Below are 16,954 nucleotides of genomic sequence, written 5' to 3'. Positions count from 1 at the left end.
TTTCCGGCTGTTGCCGTGGCCACCAAGTCCGATAGACCGACCCCAAATAATTCCTCCCCTTTATACGGCAAACTTCCATATGCCGCTTGGAATCCGCATCACCTGACCACTGTCGCGTCCATAAACTTCTTCTGGCAGAAATGGACAGCGCACTTACCCTTGATGCCAGAGTGCCAATATCCCTCTGTGCATCTCGCATATAAAGAAAATGCATCCTTTAAATGCTCTATAGTCAATAAAATATTGTCGCTATTCAGGGTATCAATATTTCCAGTCAGAGATTCCGACCAAACCCCCCCAGCACTGCACATCCATGCTGGGGCGATTGCTGGTCGCAGTATAACATCAGTATGTGTGTATATACTTTTTAGAGTATTTTCCAGCCTCCTATCAGCTGGATCTTTGAGGGCGGCCGTATCAGGAGACGGTAACGCCACTTGTTTTGATAAGCGTGTGAGCGCCTTATCTACCCTAGGGGGTGTTTCCCAGCGCGCCCTAACCTCTGGCGGGAAAGGGTATAATGCCAATAACTTCTTTGAAATTAGCAACTTCCTATCGGGGGTAACCCACGCTTCATCACACACTTCAACCAATTTATCTGATTCAGGAAAAACTACAGGTAGTTTTTTTTTCACACCCCACATAATACCCATTTTTGTGGTACTTGTAGTATCAGAAATATGTAACGCCTCCTTCATTGCCGTGATTATGTAACGTGTGGCCCTACTGGAAAATACGTTTGTTTCTTCACCGTCGACACTGGAGTCAGTGTCCGTGTCTGTGTCTATGTCGACCGACTGAGGTAATGGGCGTTTTAAAGCCCCTGACGGTGTTTGAGACGCCTGGACAGGTACTAATTGGTTTGCCGGCCGTCTCATATCGTCAACCGACCTTGTAGCGTGTTGACACTATCACGTAATTCCATAAATAAAGCCATCCATTCCGGTGTCGACTCCCTAGGGGGTGACATCCCATTACAGGCAATTGCTCCGCCTCCACTAACATCGTCCTCATACCTGTCGACACACACGTACCGACACACAGCACACACACAGGGAATGCTCTGATAGAGGACAGGACCCCACTAGCCCTTTGGGGAGACAGAGGGAGAGTTTGCCAGCACACACCAAGGCGCTATAATTATACAGGGACAACCTTATAGTAAGTGTTTTCCCTTATAGCAGCTTAATATATATTAATATCGCCAAAATATGCCCCCCCTCTCTGTTTTAACCCTGTTTCTGTAGTGCAGTGCAGGGGAGAGCCTGGGAGCCTTCCCACCAGCGGATCTGTGTGGGAAAAATGGCGCTGTGTGCTGAGGAGATAGGCCCCGCCCCCTTCACGGCGGGCTCTTCTCCCGTTTTTTTCTGTAATACTGGCAGGGGTTAAATACATCCATATAGCCCAGGGGCTATATGTGATGTATTTTTATCCAGTAAAGGTAATTACATTGCTGCCCAGGGCGCCCCCCCCCAGCGCCCTGCACCCTCAGTGACCGCGGTGTGAAGTGTGCTGAGAGCAATGGCGCACAGCTGCAGTGCTGTGCGCTACCTTAAGAAGACTGGGACGTCTTCAGCCGCCGATTTCTGGACCTCTTCTCTCTTCAGCATCTGTAAGGGGGGCGGCGGCGCGGCTCCGGTGACCCATCCAGGCTGTACCTGTGATCGTCCCTCTGGAGCTAGTGTCCAGTAGCCTAAGAAGCCAATCCATCCTGCACGCAGGTGAGTTCGCTTCTTCTCCCCTTAGTCCCGCGTTGCAGTGAGCCTGTTGCCAGCAGGACTCACTGAAAATAAAAAACCTAACAAACTTTTATTCTAAGCAGCTCTTTAGGAGAGCCACCTAGATTGCACCCTTCTCGGCCGGGCACAAAAACCTAACTGAGGCTTGAAGGAGGGTCATAGGGGGAGGAGCCAGTGCACACCACCTAGTGGTCAAACTTTTAATTTTGTGCCCTGTCTCCTGCGGAGCCGCTATTCCCCATGGTCCTGACGGAGTCCCCAGCATCCACTTAGGACGTCAGAGAAAATAGGAAAAGATCAAGAACCACTTCCTCCTAGTGCTGAAGCCGCTGCCACTAGCCATGACATAGACGATGAACTGCCATAAACGTCGTCTGCCAAGGTCGATGCCCAATGTAATAGTAGAGGGCATGCAAAATCCAAAGTTCAGTAAAAAGACCCAAAAAAAGAAATTTAAATGGTCCGAGGAGAAACGTAAACTTGCCAATATGCCATTTACGACATGGAGTGGCAAGTAACGGCTGAGGCCCTGGCCTATGTTCAAGACTAGTGGTTCAGCTTCACATGACGATGGAAGCCCTCATTACTGAGGCTTTGACACTTATGTTGGTGTTAGACGTGCGTCCGGTATCCGCCATTAGTGCAGTGGGATTTAGACAATTGATGGAGGTATTGAGTCCCCGGTACCAAATCTCTTCTAGATTCCACTTCACTAGGCAGGCGATACCGAGATTTTGCCATTTCATTCCAGTGACGTATAATTCCAGTGATTTGGACGTATAATTCCAGTGGGAATTGTTTGTCGCTTGGCTTAGTCATACAGCTACCTCACTGCACCTCTTCTACATCTTTGCATGAGGTGCTGTTTGGGGCCTAGTTTTTGAAAAGTGCCATCCTGTCTGACACTGTAGTGCCACTCCTAGATGGGCCAGGTGTTTCTGCCGCACACTTGTGTCGCTTGGCTTAGTCATACAGCAGCCTCTGTGCACCTCTTTTTCTTCTTTGCATTATGTACTGTTTGGGGACTAGTTTTTGAATAGTGCCATCTTGTCTGCAACTCCAGTGCCACTCCTATATGGGCCAGGTGTTTGTGCCGCACACTTGTGTCGCTTAGCTTGGTCATACAGCCACCTTGGTGCAACTTTTAGGCCTAAAAACAATATTGTGAGGTGTTCAGAATAGACTGGAAATGAATGGAAATTAATGTTATTGGGGTTAATAATACCGTAGGAGCAAAATTACCCCCAAATTCTGTGATTTTAGCTGTTTTTATGTTTTCTTCCAAACATCATCTAGATCCAGAACACGAAAGGGTGGTTTTGGCAAAACCAAGCCAAAACACGAAAGTGGAATTAGAACCAAAATACAAAAAGTGCCATTCGCACATCTCTACTTGGTATACAGATTCAGAGACTCAGTCACACACAATATACAAGTCTCCCAGCACAGTCTCCTTGTGCGTCCTAGCCGCATTGCGTTGTGACTAATACGTATTATCTGAAAAAAGAAGATGTTAGAAGATTCTGGTGTACCAAGAGGGTCTATTTGGCGTGACTGCAGCAAAGATGTATGAGGACATATCTATAAATACACCTCTTTATAGTATATAATAGTGGTTCGTAAATGTTTTGAATCACGGAGCCCTGGAGTATCAGAATTTTTTTCACGACACCCCTAGGCCAAATGTTTCTTATTAATACATTTTGGAAAAAAAAATATATATATATATATATATATTTTTTTTTAAATCTTTTTTTATTGGGAAAATGCATTGACATATAAACAATACAAGTACAGGAAATATCATTATGTCGGTACATTTAAGAATTACACTATGTCAAGAACCACAGAGAATTTTACATAATTATACTATGAATGTCCATCCAGCTAGAAAAAGGGACCAAGGGTACTGTAGGGAATCTTGAAATTTTCCAGAAGTCCTGTGTGTACCGTTTGGGGACAACATAGACACAAAAACAGCAATACCAGTTTCCTCAAATGTTCTTTTTTGTAGAAACTGAGAAGTTTATGTAATAGTAAAGAATACCATATTACATTTGATTTTTACGTTTTAAGAAGCTTATGTTTAAAGTAACTTGTATGTATGTTTAAGAGATAAGGGGGGTAATTCCAAGTTGATCGCAGCAGGAATTTTGTTAGCAGTTGGGCAAAACCATGTGCACTGCAGGGGAGGCAGATATAACATGTGCAGAGAGAGTTAGATTTGGGTGGGTTATTTTATTTCTGTGCAGGGTAAATACTGGCTGCTTTATTTTTACACTGCAAATTAGACTGCAGATTGAACACACCCCACCCAAATCTAACTCTCTCTGCACATGTTAAATCTGCCTCCCCTGCAGTGCACATGGTTTTGCCCAACTGCTAACAAAATTCCTGCTGCGATCAACTTGGAATTACCCCCAGGGAGAGGAACACCAGAATGAGGACAGAGGAGGAAAGTAATAAAATGAGATGAAAGAGGAGGGTGGAGAGGGGGCTGGCGATGGACCCAGTGGTGTGATGGCCAATAGAGAAATTCTATTAGAGGAGACCCTGGAAACATTTTTTGACCTGTAAATCAGTTTCTGATGGGAGAGACTCAATATAGTTCTCCCATACGTTGAAGAATTTTCTAGTATGTTTTCCTTTGTGTAGTGAGTTTTCCAACCAATCCATCTTAAAAATAAAGAACATTTTGACTTTAAACATAGCAATATTAGGGGGAGAGGAGGACAACCATTGTTACAAGATACATTTGCGGGCTACCACAGAGATAATAGTAAGACGTTTCTGTGAGTGAGAAGACACTCTACTACTCAGAACAAGAATACCCAAAATTGCCCATTCGGGAGTACAGTCCAATAATATTTTGGAACACACAAATTGTTGTACCTGTCTCCAAAAACGCGTAATCGAGTGGCAACCCCAGAAACAATTAATTAAAGTCGCAAGAGAGGAGTAACATTTGGGGCAGCTAGAGGATTCAGGGATGCTTATAACGTTTGCTCTGGAAGGTGATAGGTAACCCCTATAAAATATTTTATAAATCATTTCCCTATATGACGTGGCATATAGGGTGTGCAAAGAGTATAGCATGGCAGATAAGAATTTCTCTGGTTGTATGTGTGTAAATTGTTGCCCCTTATTCACGGAACACCACAAATTTGTGACCCTTATACATAAAGCCCACAGTAGTGCCCCTTAAAGAGAGGGTGGGGGGGCAGCCATATGCTTGTTAGAGAGAGGAGTGGAGGCAGATGCTGGGCAAAGAGGAAGAGCAGATGCTGGGCAGAGAGGGGGGGGGAGATGCTGGGCAGAGAGGGGGGGCAGATACTGGGCACAGACTATAGAGATACAATGCAACATATAGCAGTAAGAGAGAGACAGAAGCTGCATAGAGAGGTGACAGAGATAGGTAGGAGCTACAGAGACAGAAGCAGTTACTGTGAAGACAGAGGAGGCAGGCTTAACTTAATACACACAGACAGGGGCCATGCTTGGAGATTCTCAGTGTTCCAGGGGTCAGAGGAGAAGAGACTCAGCATGACAGTCAGTCTTGGCAGCACAGTAATCTAAACACCCCCCTCCGTTGCCATCGCTGCTGCCCATCATACAGTGCGACAGGCGCAGCGGCAGCAAAGTAGCAGAGTAGGAAGAGCCTAGAGCCTCTCTGCTTTTGCAGACTCTGCTGAGCAAGTAGCACCGGGTCTGTGGCCCACCAATCCAAGCCACCCCTGCAAGTGTCCCGAGGCACATCAGGGTGTCATGGCACACCGTTTAGGAACCACTGGTATATAAGATTGTTAGTCAAGAAAAGCACTGAAAAGTCATACCTGTAAATATGAGCCACACTCTCTGATACGATTATGACTTAAATCCAAGATCCTCAGACTGTTCAATAATTCCTGAAATACACATTATCTGTCAAGTGTCAACGTATTCCACAGTGCTACACACTTATAAATAGGGCAAATTACACACAAATAGAATAAGAATCAAAACCCAGGATTGCAAAGGTCCCTCTATGCTGTCCACACATAACTTTACATACGTTCTCTTTCTGCTGTACACAGCCCACTAACCCCAAGCCAACACTGCTGTATGTACGTTCTCTTTCTGCAGTACACAGCCCACTGACCCCAGGCCAACATTGCTGTGTGTACGTTCTCTTTCTGCAGTACACAGCCCACTGACCCCAGGCCAACATTGCTGTGTGACTGGATCATACAGCCCACAAAGTACATTTGAAATCTGGCTGAACCATTTGCAAGATGTAGCACTTATCCTCCTGTATCAAATGCCAACATACGTGTCCCCATACAGTACATCTAACCTCAATGACTTGGAGCCTTAGGGGGGATTCAGAGATGGACGCAGCAGTGTCTGCCATCTGGTCTGTGTCGCGCACTGGCAATAGTGCGCGACCGCCACCATGCGATCGCATCCCGCCACCATGCAATCGCATAGCGATTGACAGCCGCAGGCGTTGAGGAGCGACGCCGCGGCATTTACTGGGTGCGGTGTCCAGACCGTTTTCAGAGATATTCTTATGCATTCGCAGCTGTAAATTTGTACGCAGTTAATGAGCGAAAATATACTAAAACACTTGATGAAGAAAGTTCTCAGTAGCCATATGACCACGCAACAAGGCTGCGGGAAGTATGGCGCCAGAGGCCGTTCTGTGTACAGGACTGCAGACAAAGGACAAGATACCCCCTGAAAATGGCTGCGACACACCTGCATTTTTTCCAGCACTCCCCGTTACCTCTCCCAAATGATCCCCGTCTGTCAATCACTTTGTGATATTAAACATTTGCAGTGTGCAACCAGGTAATGTTCACTGACGCATGCACATTGCAAAATTAGATGCAGATTAACGATTGTCGCGTAGCGTACAATTCTTACTACACTACTCGCAAACTAAAACGCAAAATTCGGAAAAAGTATGTAGTCTAGATAAAGGTAAAAGACAGGTCCTACCATATAGGACGGTATAGTGCATCTGTCATTTGCGTTTTTACCCAGATTACATTCTTTTTCCTGATTTTTACAGCTTAGGGGGTCATTCAGACCTGATCGCTGGGCTGCTAATTTTGCTGTCCTGCAATCACATAGTCACCGCCACCAGGGGGAGTATGTGTACGCCGAGCTGCTAACATTCACTTTGTGCAGTCTCTACGCAGGCCAGGAGTTACTCCTACAGTGCGATAAAATCAGGCTGATCGGGGCCGGAGCTGACGTCACACACCCTCCCTGAAAATGCTTGGGCACGCCTGCGTTTTTCCAAACACTCCCTGTAAATGGTCAGTTACCACCCACAAACAGCTTCCTCCTGTCAAACACCTTGTGAACGCCCCGTGCCATTAGAATTTTCGCACCATCCTGTCGCTGGCCGGCGATGCACTTTGTTGTTGTCCGACGCGCGTGCACTTTGCAGTGCATACGCATATAGTACCTGATCGCCCGCTGTGCGAAAACGCACATCAGCGATCAGATCTGTATCACCCCCTTAGTTCGCTTATAGTGTACTAAGTGCTGTGCTTGGGATTAATATTTATTGTTGCAAAAGAATTTGGATAAAGTACAGATTAAGCATAACGATGCATGACACTGTTATATATAATCAGCCGAGTACACCATAAGCGAATTAGTGATACAGAATTCTGAGAAAAAATACTCAAGTACACAATCGCTCCCCGTGGCAGAGCATTTAAGTCGCACCATATGGCGCAAAAAGGATAGGTGTATGGGTACACATCTGTGTCTCCCTAGAGATTGCCACTCTTACTTCTCTTTGATTTGTCCAGTCTCGTGTTATTAGTGGTTTGTTCCCAACTATAAAGCGCAATGGAATATGCTGGTGCTATATAAGTAACTGTTAATAATTAAATAAAGGTTCAGCCAGCCATTTATCAAGGGGTATGTGTAAGATGTCTATTCTTATTTACAGCAGATAGCCCATGATCTATGAGGAACGGACCTAACAACACTGTTTTACCCAATGACAGCCAGATCCTATAAAAAGCAGACACCACACATGAGCAGAGTATGGGTGATTTCAGTACAAAAGTGGCCATCTCCCCACCCACAGCCGATGCTCACCAACGACTGGTCCAAACTGTGGATTGTGTTGTAGCTGAAATTCAGGGTGTGCAACTCCAACCAGGGGAGAGCGGAGCTCAGATCCCCCCCACACAGAGAGATCACTTCCTAAGGAGAAGCACAGACTCAAACATTTGTTTTGTCAATATCTTACATGCCTAAACCTCCAGAAACAGATTATAGCATGTACCTAGAAACACAAATGGATTACAAAAAACAGAAATCACACATCTCTCTATTCTGCCCTTAGTCTGTGTTTGTTATTTATTTATTTGGGGGGGGGGGGGGGGTTGAAGGTGGGGTTTAGTGGTTTATAAGGAGGACAAATAGAAAATAAAATAGGATTTTAATTACCTACCAGTAAATCCTTTTCTCGTAGTCCATAGAGGATACTGGGGTCCACATTAGTACCATGGGGTATAGACTGGTCCACTAGGAGCCATGGGCACTTTAAGAATTTGATAGTGTGGGCTGGCTCCTCCCTCTATGCCCCTCCTACCAGACTCAGTCTAGGAAACTGTGCTTGAGGAGACGGACATACTTTGAGAGAAGGATAGAAAAGATAGTGGTGAGATTCCGAACCAGCACACACAACAAGAGGAAAGCCTAGCAAACCAAACTTGAAATCAGTAACAACAACCACTGAACCAACAATACTTAACCAAGTAACAGTGCAGAAATAAACGAAGCACTGGGCAAGCGCCCAGCATCCTCTACGAACTACGAGAAAAGGATTTACCGGTAGGTAATTAAAATCCTATTTTCTCTTACATCCTAGAGGATACTGGGGTCCACATTAGTACCATGGGGATGTACCAAAGCTCCCAAACCGGATGGGAGAGTGCTGAGGTTCCTGCAGAACTGTTTGACCAAACTGAAGGTCCTCAGAGGCCAAAGTATCGAACTTGTAGAACTTAGCAAACGTGTTCGAACCTGACAAAGTAGCTGCTCGGCAGAGCTGTAAAGTCGAGACACCCCGAGCAGCCGCCCAGGAAGAACCCACTGACCAAGTAGAGTGGGCCTGTACAGATTTTGGACATAGCAAATCTGCCGTGGAATAAGCATGCTGGATCGTAAGCCTGATCAAGCGTGCAATTGTCTGCTTTGAAGCAGGACACACAATTTTATTGGGATCATAGAGAACAAACTGCGAGTCAGATATTCTGTGACGAGCTGTCCTCTTCACATAGACCTTCAAAGCCCTCACAACATGCAAGGACTTTGAAGTAGCAGAGGTGTCGGTAACCACCGGAACCACAATAGGTTGGTTGATATGAAACGCAGACACCACCTTTGGAAGAAATTGCTGACGAGTTCTGAGTTCAGCTCTATCTTCATGAAAAATCAAATAGGGGCTTTTGTGAGACAATGCCCCCAGCTCCGACACACTCCTTGCAGAAGCCAAGGCCAACAGTGTGACGGCCTTCCATGTAAGAAATTTCCTGTAAAGGCTCAAACCATTCCGATTGCAGCAACTGCAACACCACGTTGAGATCGCAAGGTGCCGTAGGAGGCACAAAGGGCATTGAATGTGCAGAACCCCCTTCAAAAATGTCTGAACCACAGGGAGAGAAACCAATTGTTTCTGGAAGAAAATGGGTAAGGCCGAAATCTGGACTTTTATGGTGCCCAAACGTAGGCCCACATCCACACCTGACTGCAGAAAAAGGAGAAAGCATCACAGTTGAAATTCCACCGCAGAAAATTTCCTGTTCTCACACCAAGAGACGTTTTTTTTTCCAAATACAGTGGTAATGTTTAGGCATTACCCCCTTTCTGGCTTGGATCAGGGTTGGAATAACCCTATCCGGGATCCTTTTCCGGGCTAGAATTTGACGCTCAACCTTCATGCCGTCAAACGTAGCCGTGGCAAGTCTTGATAGACGAACGGCCCCTGTTGTGGAAGGTCCTCACGAAGATGTAGAGGCCACGGGTCCACTAGGAGCATCTTCAGTAGATCCGCGATTTGTGGCATTCCCCACCGACATGTCAAACACCCGAACACCTCCGGGTGAAGGCCCCACTCTCCTGGGTGGAGGTCGTGTCTGCTGTGGAAGTCTGCTTCTCAGTTGTCTACTCCCGGGATGAAGATTGCCGACAACGCCACAGCGTGTCTTTCCGCCCAGAGGAGAATCCTTGTTACCTCTGACATTTCTGCTCTGCTCTTCGTTCCTCCCTGTCGGTTTATGTACGTTACCGCCGTCACATTGTCCGACTGAATCTGAATTGCGTTATCTTGAAGATGATGTGATGCCTGTAGAAGGGCGTTGTATATGGCCCTTAGTTCCAGAATGTTGTTTGGAAGGATGGTTTCCTGACTTGCCCATTTTCCTTGGAACTGTTCCTTTTGGGTGACTGCTCCCCAACCTCTGAGGCTTGCGTCTGTGGTTAGCAGAACCCAATTTGAATCCTGAACCTTCGGCCCTCGGTCAGGTGAGAAGTCTGAAGCCACCACAGAAAAGAAATCCTGGCTTCTTGCGACCGATGGATCCCCTGGTGCATGTGAAGATGCGATCCGGACCATTTGTCCAACAGATGCAGCTGGAAGGGCCTTTGCGTGAAACCTTCCGTACTGCAGTGCCTCGTAAGAGGCTACCATCTTCCCCAGGAGGCGAATGCATAGATGCACAGATATCCGGGTTGGTTTTAGAACATCCCGTACCATTGACTGGATTACCAATGCCTTATCTAAAGGAAGGAATACCTTCTGTGCCTCCGTATCCAGTATCATCCCCAGGAACGAAAGCCTCTGTGTTGGTTCCAGATGAGATTTTGGTAGGTTCAGAATCCACACGTGATCCTGGAGTAGTCGGGTTGAGAGGGCAATGTTGTCCAACAACCTCTCCCTGGATGGTGCTTTTATCAGCAGATCGGTGCCTTAGAGAGGCCAAATGGCAGGGCCTGGAACTGGTAGTGACAGTCCTGTAATGCAAACCTTAGATAAGCCTGATGAGGTGGCCAAATCGGAATATGAAGGTATGCATCCTTGATATCTAGAGACACCAAGAATTTCCCCTCCTTTAGACCTGAGATCACCGCTCTCAGAGACTCCATCTTGAACTTGACCACCCGTAAGTACGGGTTCAACGACTTGAGGTTTAAAATGGGCCTTAACGAACCCTCCGGTTTCGGTACCACAAACAGGTTGGAATAATAACCTTTGTTTTGCAGTTGAAGTAGAACTGGAACAATGACCCGAGTCTGTACCAGTTTTTGAATTGCTTTCTGTAAAGTCAAACTTGCTTCTTGAGAAGCTGATAGAAACAATAAAGACCACTGGGTGCGCTTAAATACTCGTAGCAGCCCTTGTAAAATATAAGAACCTTTCACCGTGATTCTAATAGCAAAATAGTAGACAATCTATATTTCCATGTGGCGCTACTTAACACCTTAGAGATTTGATTAGCATACACAAATAAAATTTTTGCTTACACATTTGAGATGTACTTCATACAGATCAATGAGTAAATAGTAAAAATCCAATCACTAAAATTGAAAGAAATCGACAAACATAGTGCAAAACTGTTGAATATAAAAATCTTTTTCTTGTTTTTATTGGTCCCACTCACATAGAGTTGATAATAACAAGCATATCAGGACCCCAACAGCAATCAGGAATCCTTAATAGCGACCTGGCTTCATAAGATCTTCTTCTTAAAAGGACTCTTAGAAAAGAAATATTGTAATAGTGCAACACCATCTTAAGCGCTTTCGGATCTCTGTCCTTCCTCAGAAGCGCTTAAGAGGAAGGACAGAGATCCGAAAGCGCTTAAGCGGGGAGGACCGTGCTGATTGAGGACCAGGGAATTGGGTCTGTTGCTTGGGATCGTTGGGGACACTGGAGTGACCGGGACTTTGGGTGATTATTCCCCACGCTTTCACCTTACAGTTGCCTATTCCCTGAGAATCTCTTCCATACGTTACATGTTTTGTTTTATTCTACGTTTGTGAGTGCTTTTTTATTAAAAATTCTTGTCTTTTGATATAAGACGGTGTTGCACTATTACAATATTTCTTTTCTAAGAGTCCTTTTAAGAAGAAGATCTTATGAAGCCAGGTCGCTATTAAGGATTCCTGATTGCTGTTGGGGTCCTGATATGCTTGTTATTATCAACTCTATGTGAGTGGGACCAATAAAAACAAGAAAAATATTTTTATATTAAACAGTTTTGCACTATATTTATCTATTTCTTTCAATTTTAGTGATTGGATTTTTACTATTTACTCATTGATCTGTATGAAGTACATCTCAAATGTGTAAGCAAAAATTTTATTTGTGTATGCTAATCAAATCTCTAAGGTGTTAAGTAGCGCCACATGGAAATATAGATTGTCTACTTTCTTGAGAAGCTGGTAAGCCTGATTTGAAGAATCTGTGAGGTGGGAGTTCCTGAAACTCCAGTCTGTAGCCCTGGGCAATAAGATCTTTAACCCAGGGATCCTGGCATGATGTTGTCCATATGTGACTGAAATATCTTAAATCGGGCTCCCACCTGCCTGTCTTCCACGCAGTCAGACCACCGTCATGCTGAAGGCTTAGAGGAAGCAGAACTGTTCTGTTCCTGTGAACCTGCAGTTGCTGATTTTCTGGGTTTACCTCTATTGCCTTTGAAGGCCATAGAAGAACCTTTGGTTTTATTTTTAAATTTTGCTGTTCGAAAGGACTGCAGCGTTGGATCCGAGCAGGTTTTCCTAGCTGGGGGAGCTGCAGAAGGAAGGTATGTAGACTTACCCGCCGTAGCCTTGATAATCCACGTACCTAGTTCAGCTCCAAACAGGGCCTCACCTGTAAATGGTAGGTTTTCCACGCCTTTCCAGGAATCCGCGTGCGCAGTCCACTGGCGTAGCCATAGACCCCTTGCGTGCTGAAACTGCCATGGCGGTGTTGCGTGCATTGAGCAATCCTATTTCTTTTATGGCCTCTACCATAAAATTTGCAGAGTCCTGTATATGCTGTAGGAGTAAAACTATCTCCCCCTGGATAAGGAATCTAACTCGTCAATTAGATTTCTTGACCATTTTGCAATGGCCCTAGTTATCCATGCACAAGCAATAGTGGGTCTCTGGGCAGCTGTGTACAGGGCAGTTGTGTACAGGGATTTGAGAGTGTTCTCAATTTTGCGGTCAGCCGTGCCCTTTAAGGAGGCTGCCCCAGGGACAGGTAAGACTGACTTACGTGACAACCTAGATACCGATGTGTCAACAATCGGTGGGTTTTCCCATTTTTTCCTATCATCCTGAGGGAAAGGGAAGGATGTGAGTAATCTCTTAGGGATCTGAAACTTTTTATCAGAATTAACCCAGGGTTCCTCAAACAGAGAAATCAACTCTCTTGATGCAGGAAAAGTAGCAGAGGATTTATTTTTTACATTAAAATAAGATACCTCATCCTCCTCTGCCACCTTATCAGGAATTTGCAGAACGCCTCTAAAAACTTCTATCAGAGCCTGTGCCCCCTGTAACAGAGCTGCATAACCCCCACCCCCACCCCACTGAGTCCACCTCACCCTTCTCTGCGTCTGACACGTCATCATCAGTGTCAGTCTGCAGGATCTGGGCCAGTGTACGCTTTTGTGGACAAATGGCAGGGGTCTGAAACGCTGGTATGGGAACTGAATCTCTATTCATCAGGTCATCCACAGACTGTCTTAAGTATTGCGTCATTGTCTCATTCAGGGATAATTTATTAGAAATATTCGGGATCATCCATTTTAGAGAATCCAACCATGCTGGTTCGGATCCACTAGCCTGAGAATGAGTACTATCCTGAGTACATTGTAATGATCCCCCGGGGAAGAAAAGCACTCTGCCGTGCATGAAACACACTCCTTAGACATTGTACTGTGAGGTGTAAACACACACACACACACACACACACACACACACACACACACACACACACACACACACACACACACAAAGAGGGAAAAAAAAAAAGGTTAAGCCCAGTTAACCCACACAGAGCCCTTCTAGGGAGAAACAGAGTAAGATGGAGCCAGCCACACAGTGCCCTTCTGCTAAAGCTTAAGCCTAGCTGGGTCGCAGACTAAGTACCCTTAATAGGGTATCAGTAGTCTTATACTGCTCCCCCCCCTTGCTATGACCCCCTGGTACCGCTGAGGTAATCTGGAGTCCTTGTGGAGGAGCTGCGCTTCTCTAGCAGTCTGCACAGTGAGAGCTGTAGAAGGAAAATGGCGCTGTTGAGCTGCTGGATCCGCTCATAGTGAAGCCCCGCCCTCTTAATGGCGCGCGGTCTTCCTGGTTTTATATACTGGCTGAGGTTTATAATGTGCTTTACAGTGGGTTAGAACCCCTGTAAGCTGCTGCCAGTGTGGGTATTTCTGCTGCGGGGTACACTGGGCTCCACAAGGATTGGACAATGGGGTGTAGAGTAGGATCTTGATCCGAGGCACCAACAAGCTCAAAGCTTTGACTGTTCCCAGAATGCACAGTGCCGCCTCCTCTACAACCCCACCTCCCTGTACAGGAGCTCAGTTTTGTAAGTTGGTGCTGCAGTAAGCAGGCACTTAACAGGGGGGCTGCTCCAGGCAGCCCTAAAAAGAGCTTTTTTGTGAGAAAAAGTGAAGACTTCAAGGGCAGCAGCTGTGGTAAATATCAGGACACATTCACTGCTGCTGCTCCAGCTCTCCCCAGCGGTGCTGTACACTCCCGAGCCCTGATTTCCGGGTACCTACAGCGGAGGCTCCGGTTTTCTTCACGTTAGACACACACGGCTGGGGCTCTCCAGGATCGCGTGGCCGCACTCCGGCGCGGTCAGTGGGAGGCGGGCCGCGCGCGCTGGCGGTGGACACTGTGGCAGTACAGGCAATCTCACTAGATCAACTAGAGGTTCTCTCTCTAAACCGATTTTTATATCGCCCACAGTACCCGGTGGTTTTGCCAGCAGGAGGATAAGGCTTAGACCTGAAGCCCCTCCCCCATCCCCAGGGCGCCATTTCTGGCAAGTGTTCCCGCCCTGGAGCTGCATCTCTGTCTTTTCCTCACTCCCTGTCAGTGTCTGCGGGGCCATTATCCCTCAGCTCACTGTTCCTGGGACTGCTTGGGCAAATCCTCCTATGTAAAGCCGCCTGGTTGTCAGCGCTGTGCCTTTACATGACACTTAAATATTCTACCTGCCTTTTTAGACAGTGATAGTTAAGAAAGAGTGCATTTAGTCAGGGTTTTATAGTACAATTACCCTGTGATATACATACAGTTCTTACTGTGTACTGTTATATTTCTTGTTATATAGCTGTGTAAGCTAGTCCAGTGCAGTATTATTGTCAGTAATAACCTCTGCATTGTACAAACTGTGACTATTTGTGTGTGCATTTGATAGCTGAGTGGTGTCCATTTCGTGTCTTTCACTCAACTTGCTATCCCTATATTCCATAACCTGAGGGGGCTTGGTGCGTCAGGTTTTATCTAATATAGGATTTTCACAAAGATATACTGTATTATGTATTTTTCTCTGTGATTTAGTCACCATATCTCTCCTTTATCTCTGCTAGTGCTGACTACACTGCGCAGGGGTTTGGGTTTAGAGGTATAGTGCTGCTGATAATTGTACTGTGTTACCTCATACTGCAAGTTATATCATGTCTGCTTCTGAGGGTAACGGTTCTGGGGCGGAACACACTGCTGGTGTTGCTGAAGCCACAGACCCATATGAGGAGAATATAGCAGCTGTGGGCTCTGGTTCTGGGGGCTCCTTGCCCCCCCAGTTGGACTGTGGCAACGGAGGCATATACTGACCCACCGTGGGCCGCTTTTTCCACGCTTCTGCATACGCTAGTTCATAAACTAACACCCCCTATGGGACCCCCAATGCCGGTACACCCGTATGTGGTCCCTGCAGCTAACCCGCCGTGGGCGGACGATTTATCTGCTCAATTAAAGAAGTTGAACCAGTCCATGACTACTTAAAAGTCTGACATACGCTCGCCTAAGTCCAAGGGGTCCTCTAAGTGAGCTCTTATCTCCTCACAATCCACTGCTGTCACTGACACCTCGTCTGATGAAGACGGCACGTACACTGACCCCACAGGTTCTGACTCAGATACGGCTGATGGGGAGGGTAGTTCACATGTGGATGTTCCTAATCTTTTGGAGGCTATTAAGTTAATTCTACAGATTACGGATGATCCCGAGCCATCCGTCCCTCCTAAGAAACCAGACAGGTTCAAGCGTCAGAAGGTGGTTAAACAAGTTTTACATCATTCTGACCACCTAGTGGATATATACGTCAGGAACCCTGGGAAAACCCGGGTACGAAGTTTGTGCCTCAAAAGAAGATGCTGGCTCGCTATCCCCTCGCGCCAGAGCTGTCTAAGAATTGGGAAACGCCTCCTCCAGTAAACTCACATGTGGCTAGGATGGTGGTTTCCTCAGCTCTACCTGTCACTACCGTCACGTCTCTGTAAGAGCCTAAGGATAAACGTGTGGAGGGTTGTCTAAAAATGATTTACACCCTCACGGGTGCTGCGCAAAGGCCCACTATTGCAGCTACATGGGCTGCCGAGGCTATTGAAGCATGGGCCTTGGAGTTAGAAGCTGAATTCTCCTCTGACCATGCTAGACAATGCTTGTCATATATTGTCACAGCTTCTCGATATATTAAAGAGGCAGCTTCTGATGCCGGTATCCTATCAGCCAAGGCCTCTACTACGTTAGTCCTGGCTCGCTGGATATTGTGGCTGAGATCCTGGTCTGTGGATCTGGACTCTAGAAAAACCCTGGAGGTACTCCCTTTCAAGGGAGATATTCTGTTTGGGGAGGACTTAAATAAGATAGTGGCTGACTTGGCTACTGCCAAAACTGCCTGTCTGCCAAATACCGCTCCTTCTGTGTCGAAGGCTAAAGGTACGTCCTTTCGCCCTTCAGGTAAAGCAAAAGGTCAGGCGTACCACAAGCAGGCCTGCACTTCCAAACCTGGTAAGCCGAAGCCCAAACGAGCATGGGCTGCCCGTCAGCCAGCTTCCAAGACCGATAAGCCTGTCGCATGACGGGGCGGGCCTCCCCCTGGGGGATCCCAGGGTGGGGGGCCAGCTTCTAGGGTATACCCAGGAATGGTGCAAGAGTAGAGATTTTTACACTGCGCTCACCCCCGGTTT

General features: G+C 46.4%; 1 protein-coding gene across 2 annotated transcripts in view; it reads right to left on the bottom strand.

Moving 5' to 3' along the window:
- STK11IP (serine/threonine kinase 11 interacting protein) overlaps window positions 1-16,954 on the bottom strand; it is a 210,636-nt gene that overhangs the window by 154,345 nt on the left and 39,337 nt on the right. For both annotated transcript variants that reach the window (XM_063933797.1, XM_063933796.1), the window contains exons 6-7: window positions 7,842-7,949; window positions 5,573-5,644 (exon numbers count right to left, since the gene is read on the bottom strand). In XM_063933797.1, coding sequence (XP_063789867.1) covers window positions 5,573-5,644; window positions 7,842-7,949 — 180 coding nt within the window. The remainder of the gene's footprint in view (window positions 1-5,572; window positions 5,645-7,841; window positions 7,950-16,954) is intronic.

The sequence above is a fragment of the Pseudophryne corroboree genome, chromosome 7 (genome assembly GCF_028390025.1).
Source record: "Pseudophryne corroboree isolate aPseCor3 chromosome 7, aPseCor3.hap2, whole genome shotgun sequence".
In the NCBI taxonomy this organism is placed as follows: domain Eukaryota; kingdom Metazoa; phylum Chordata; class Amphibia; order Anura; family Myobatrachidae; genus Pseudophryne; species Pseudophryne corroboree.
The sequence above is the reverse complement of the archived record's forward strand: the minus strand, read 5'-3'. Positions and strand labels throughout refer to the sequence as shown.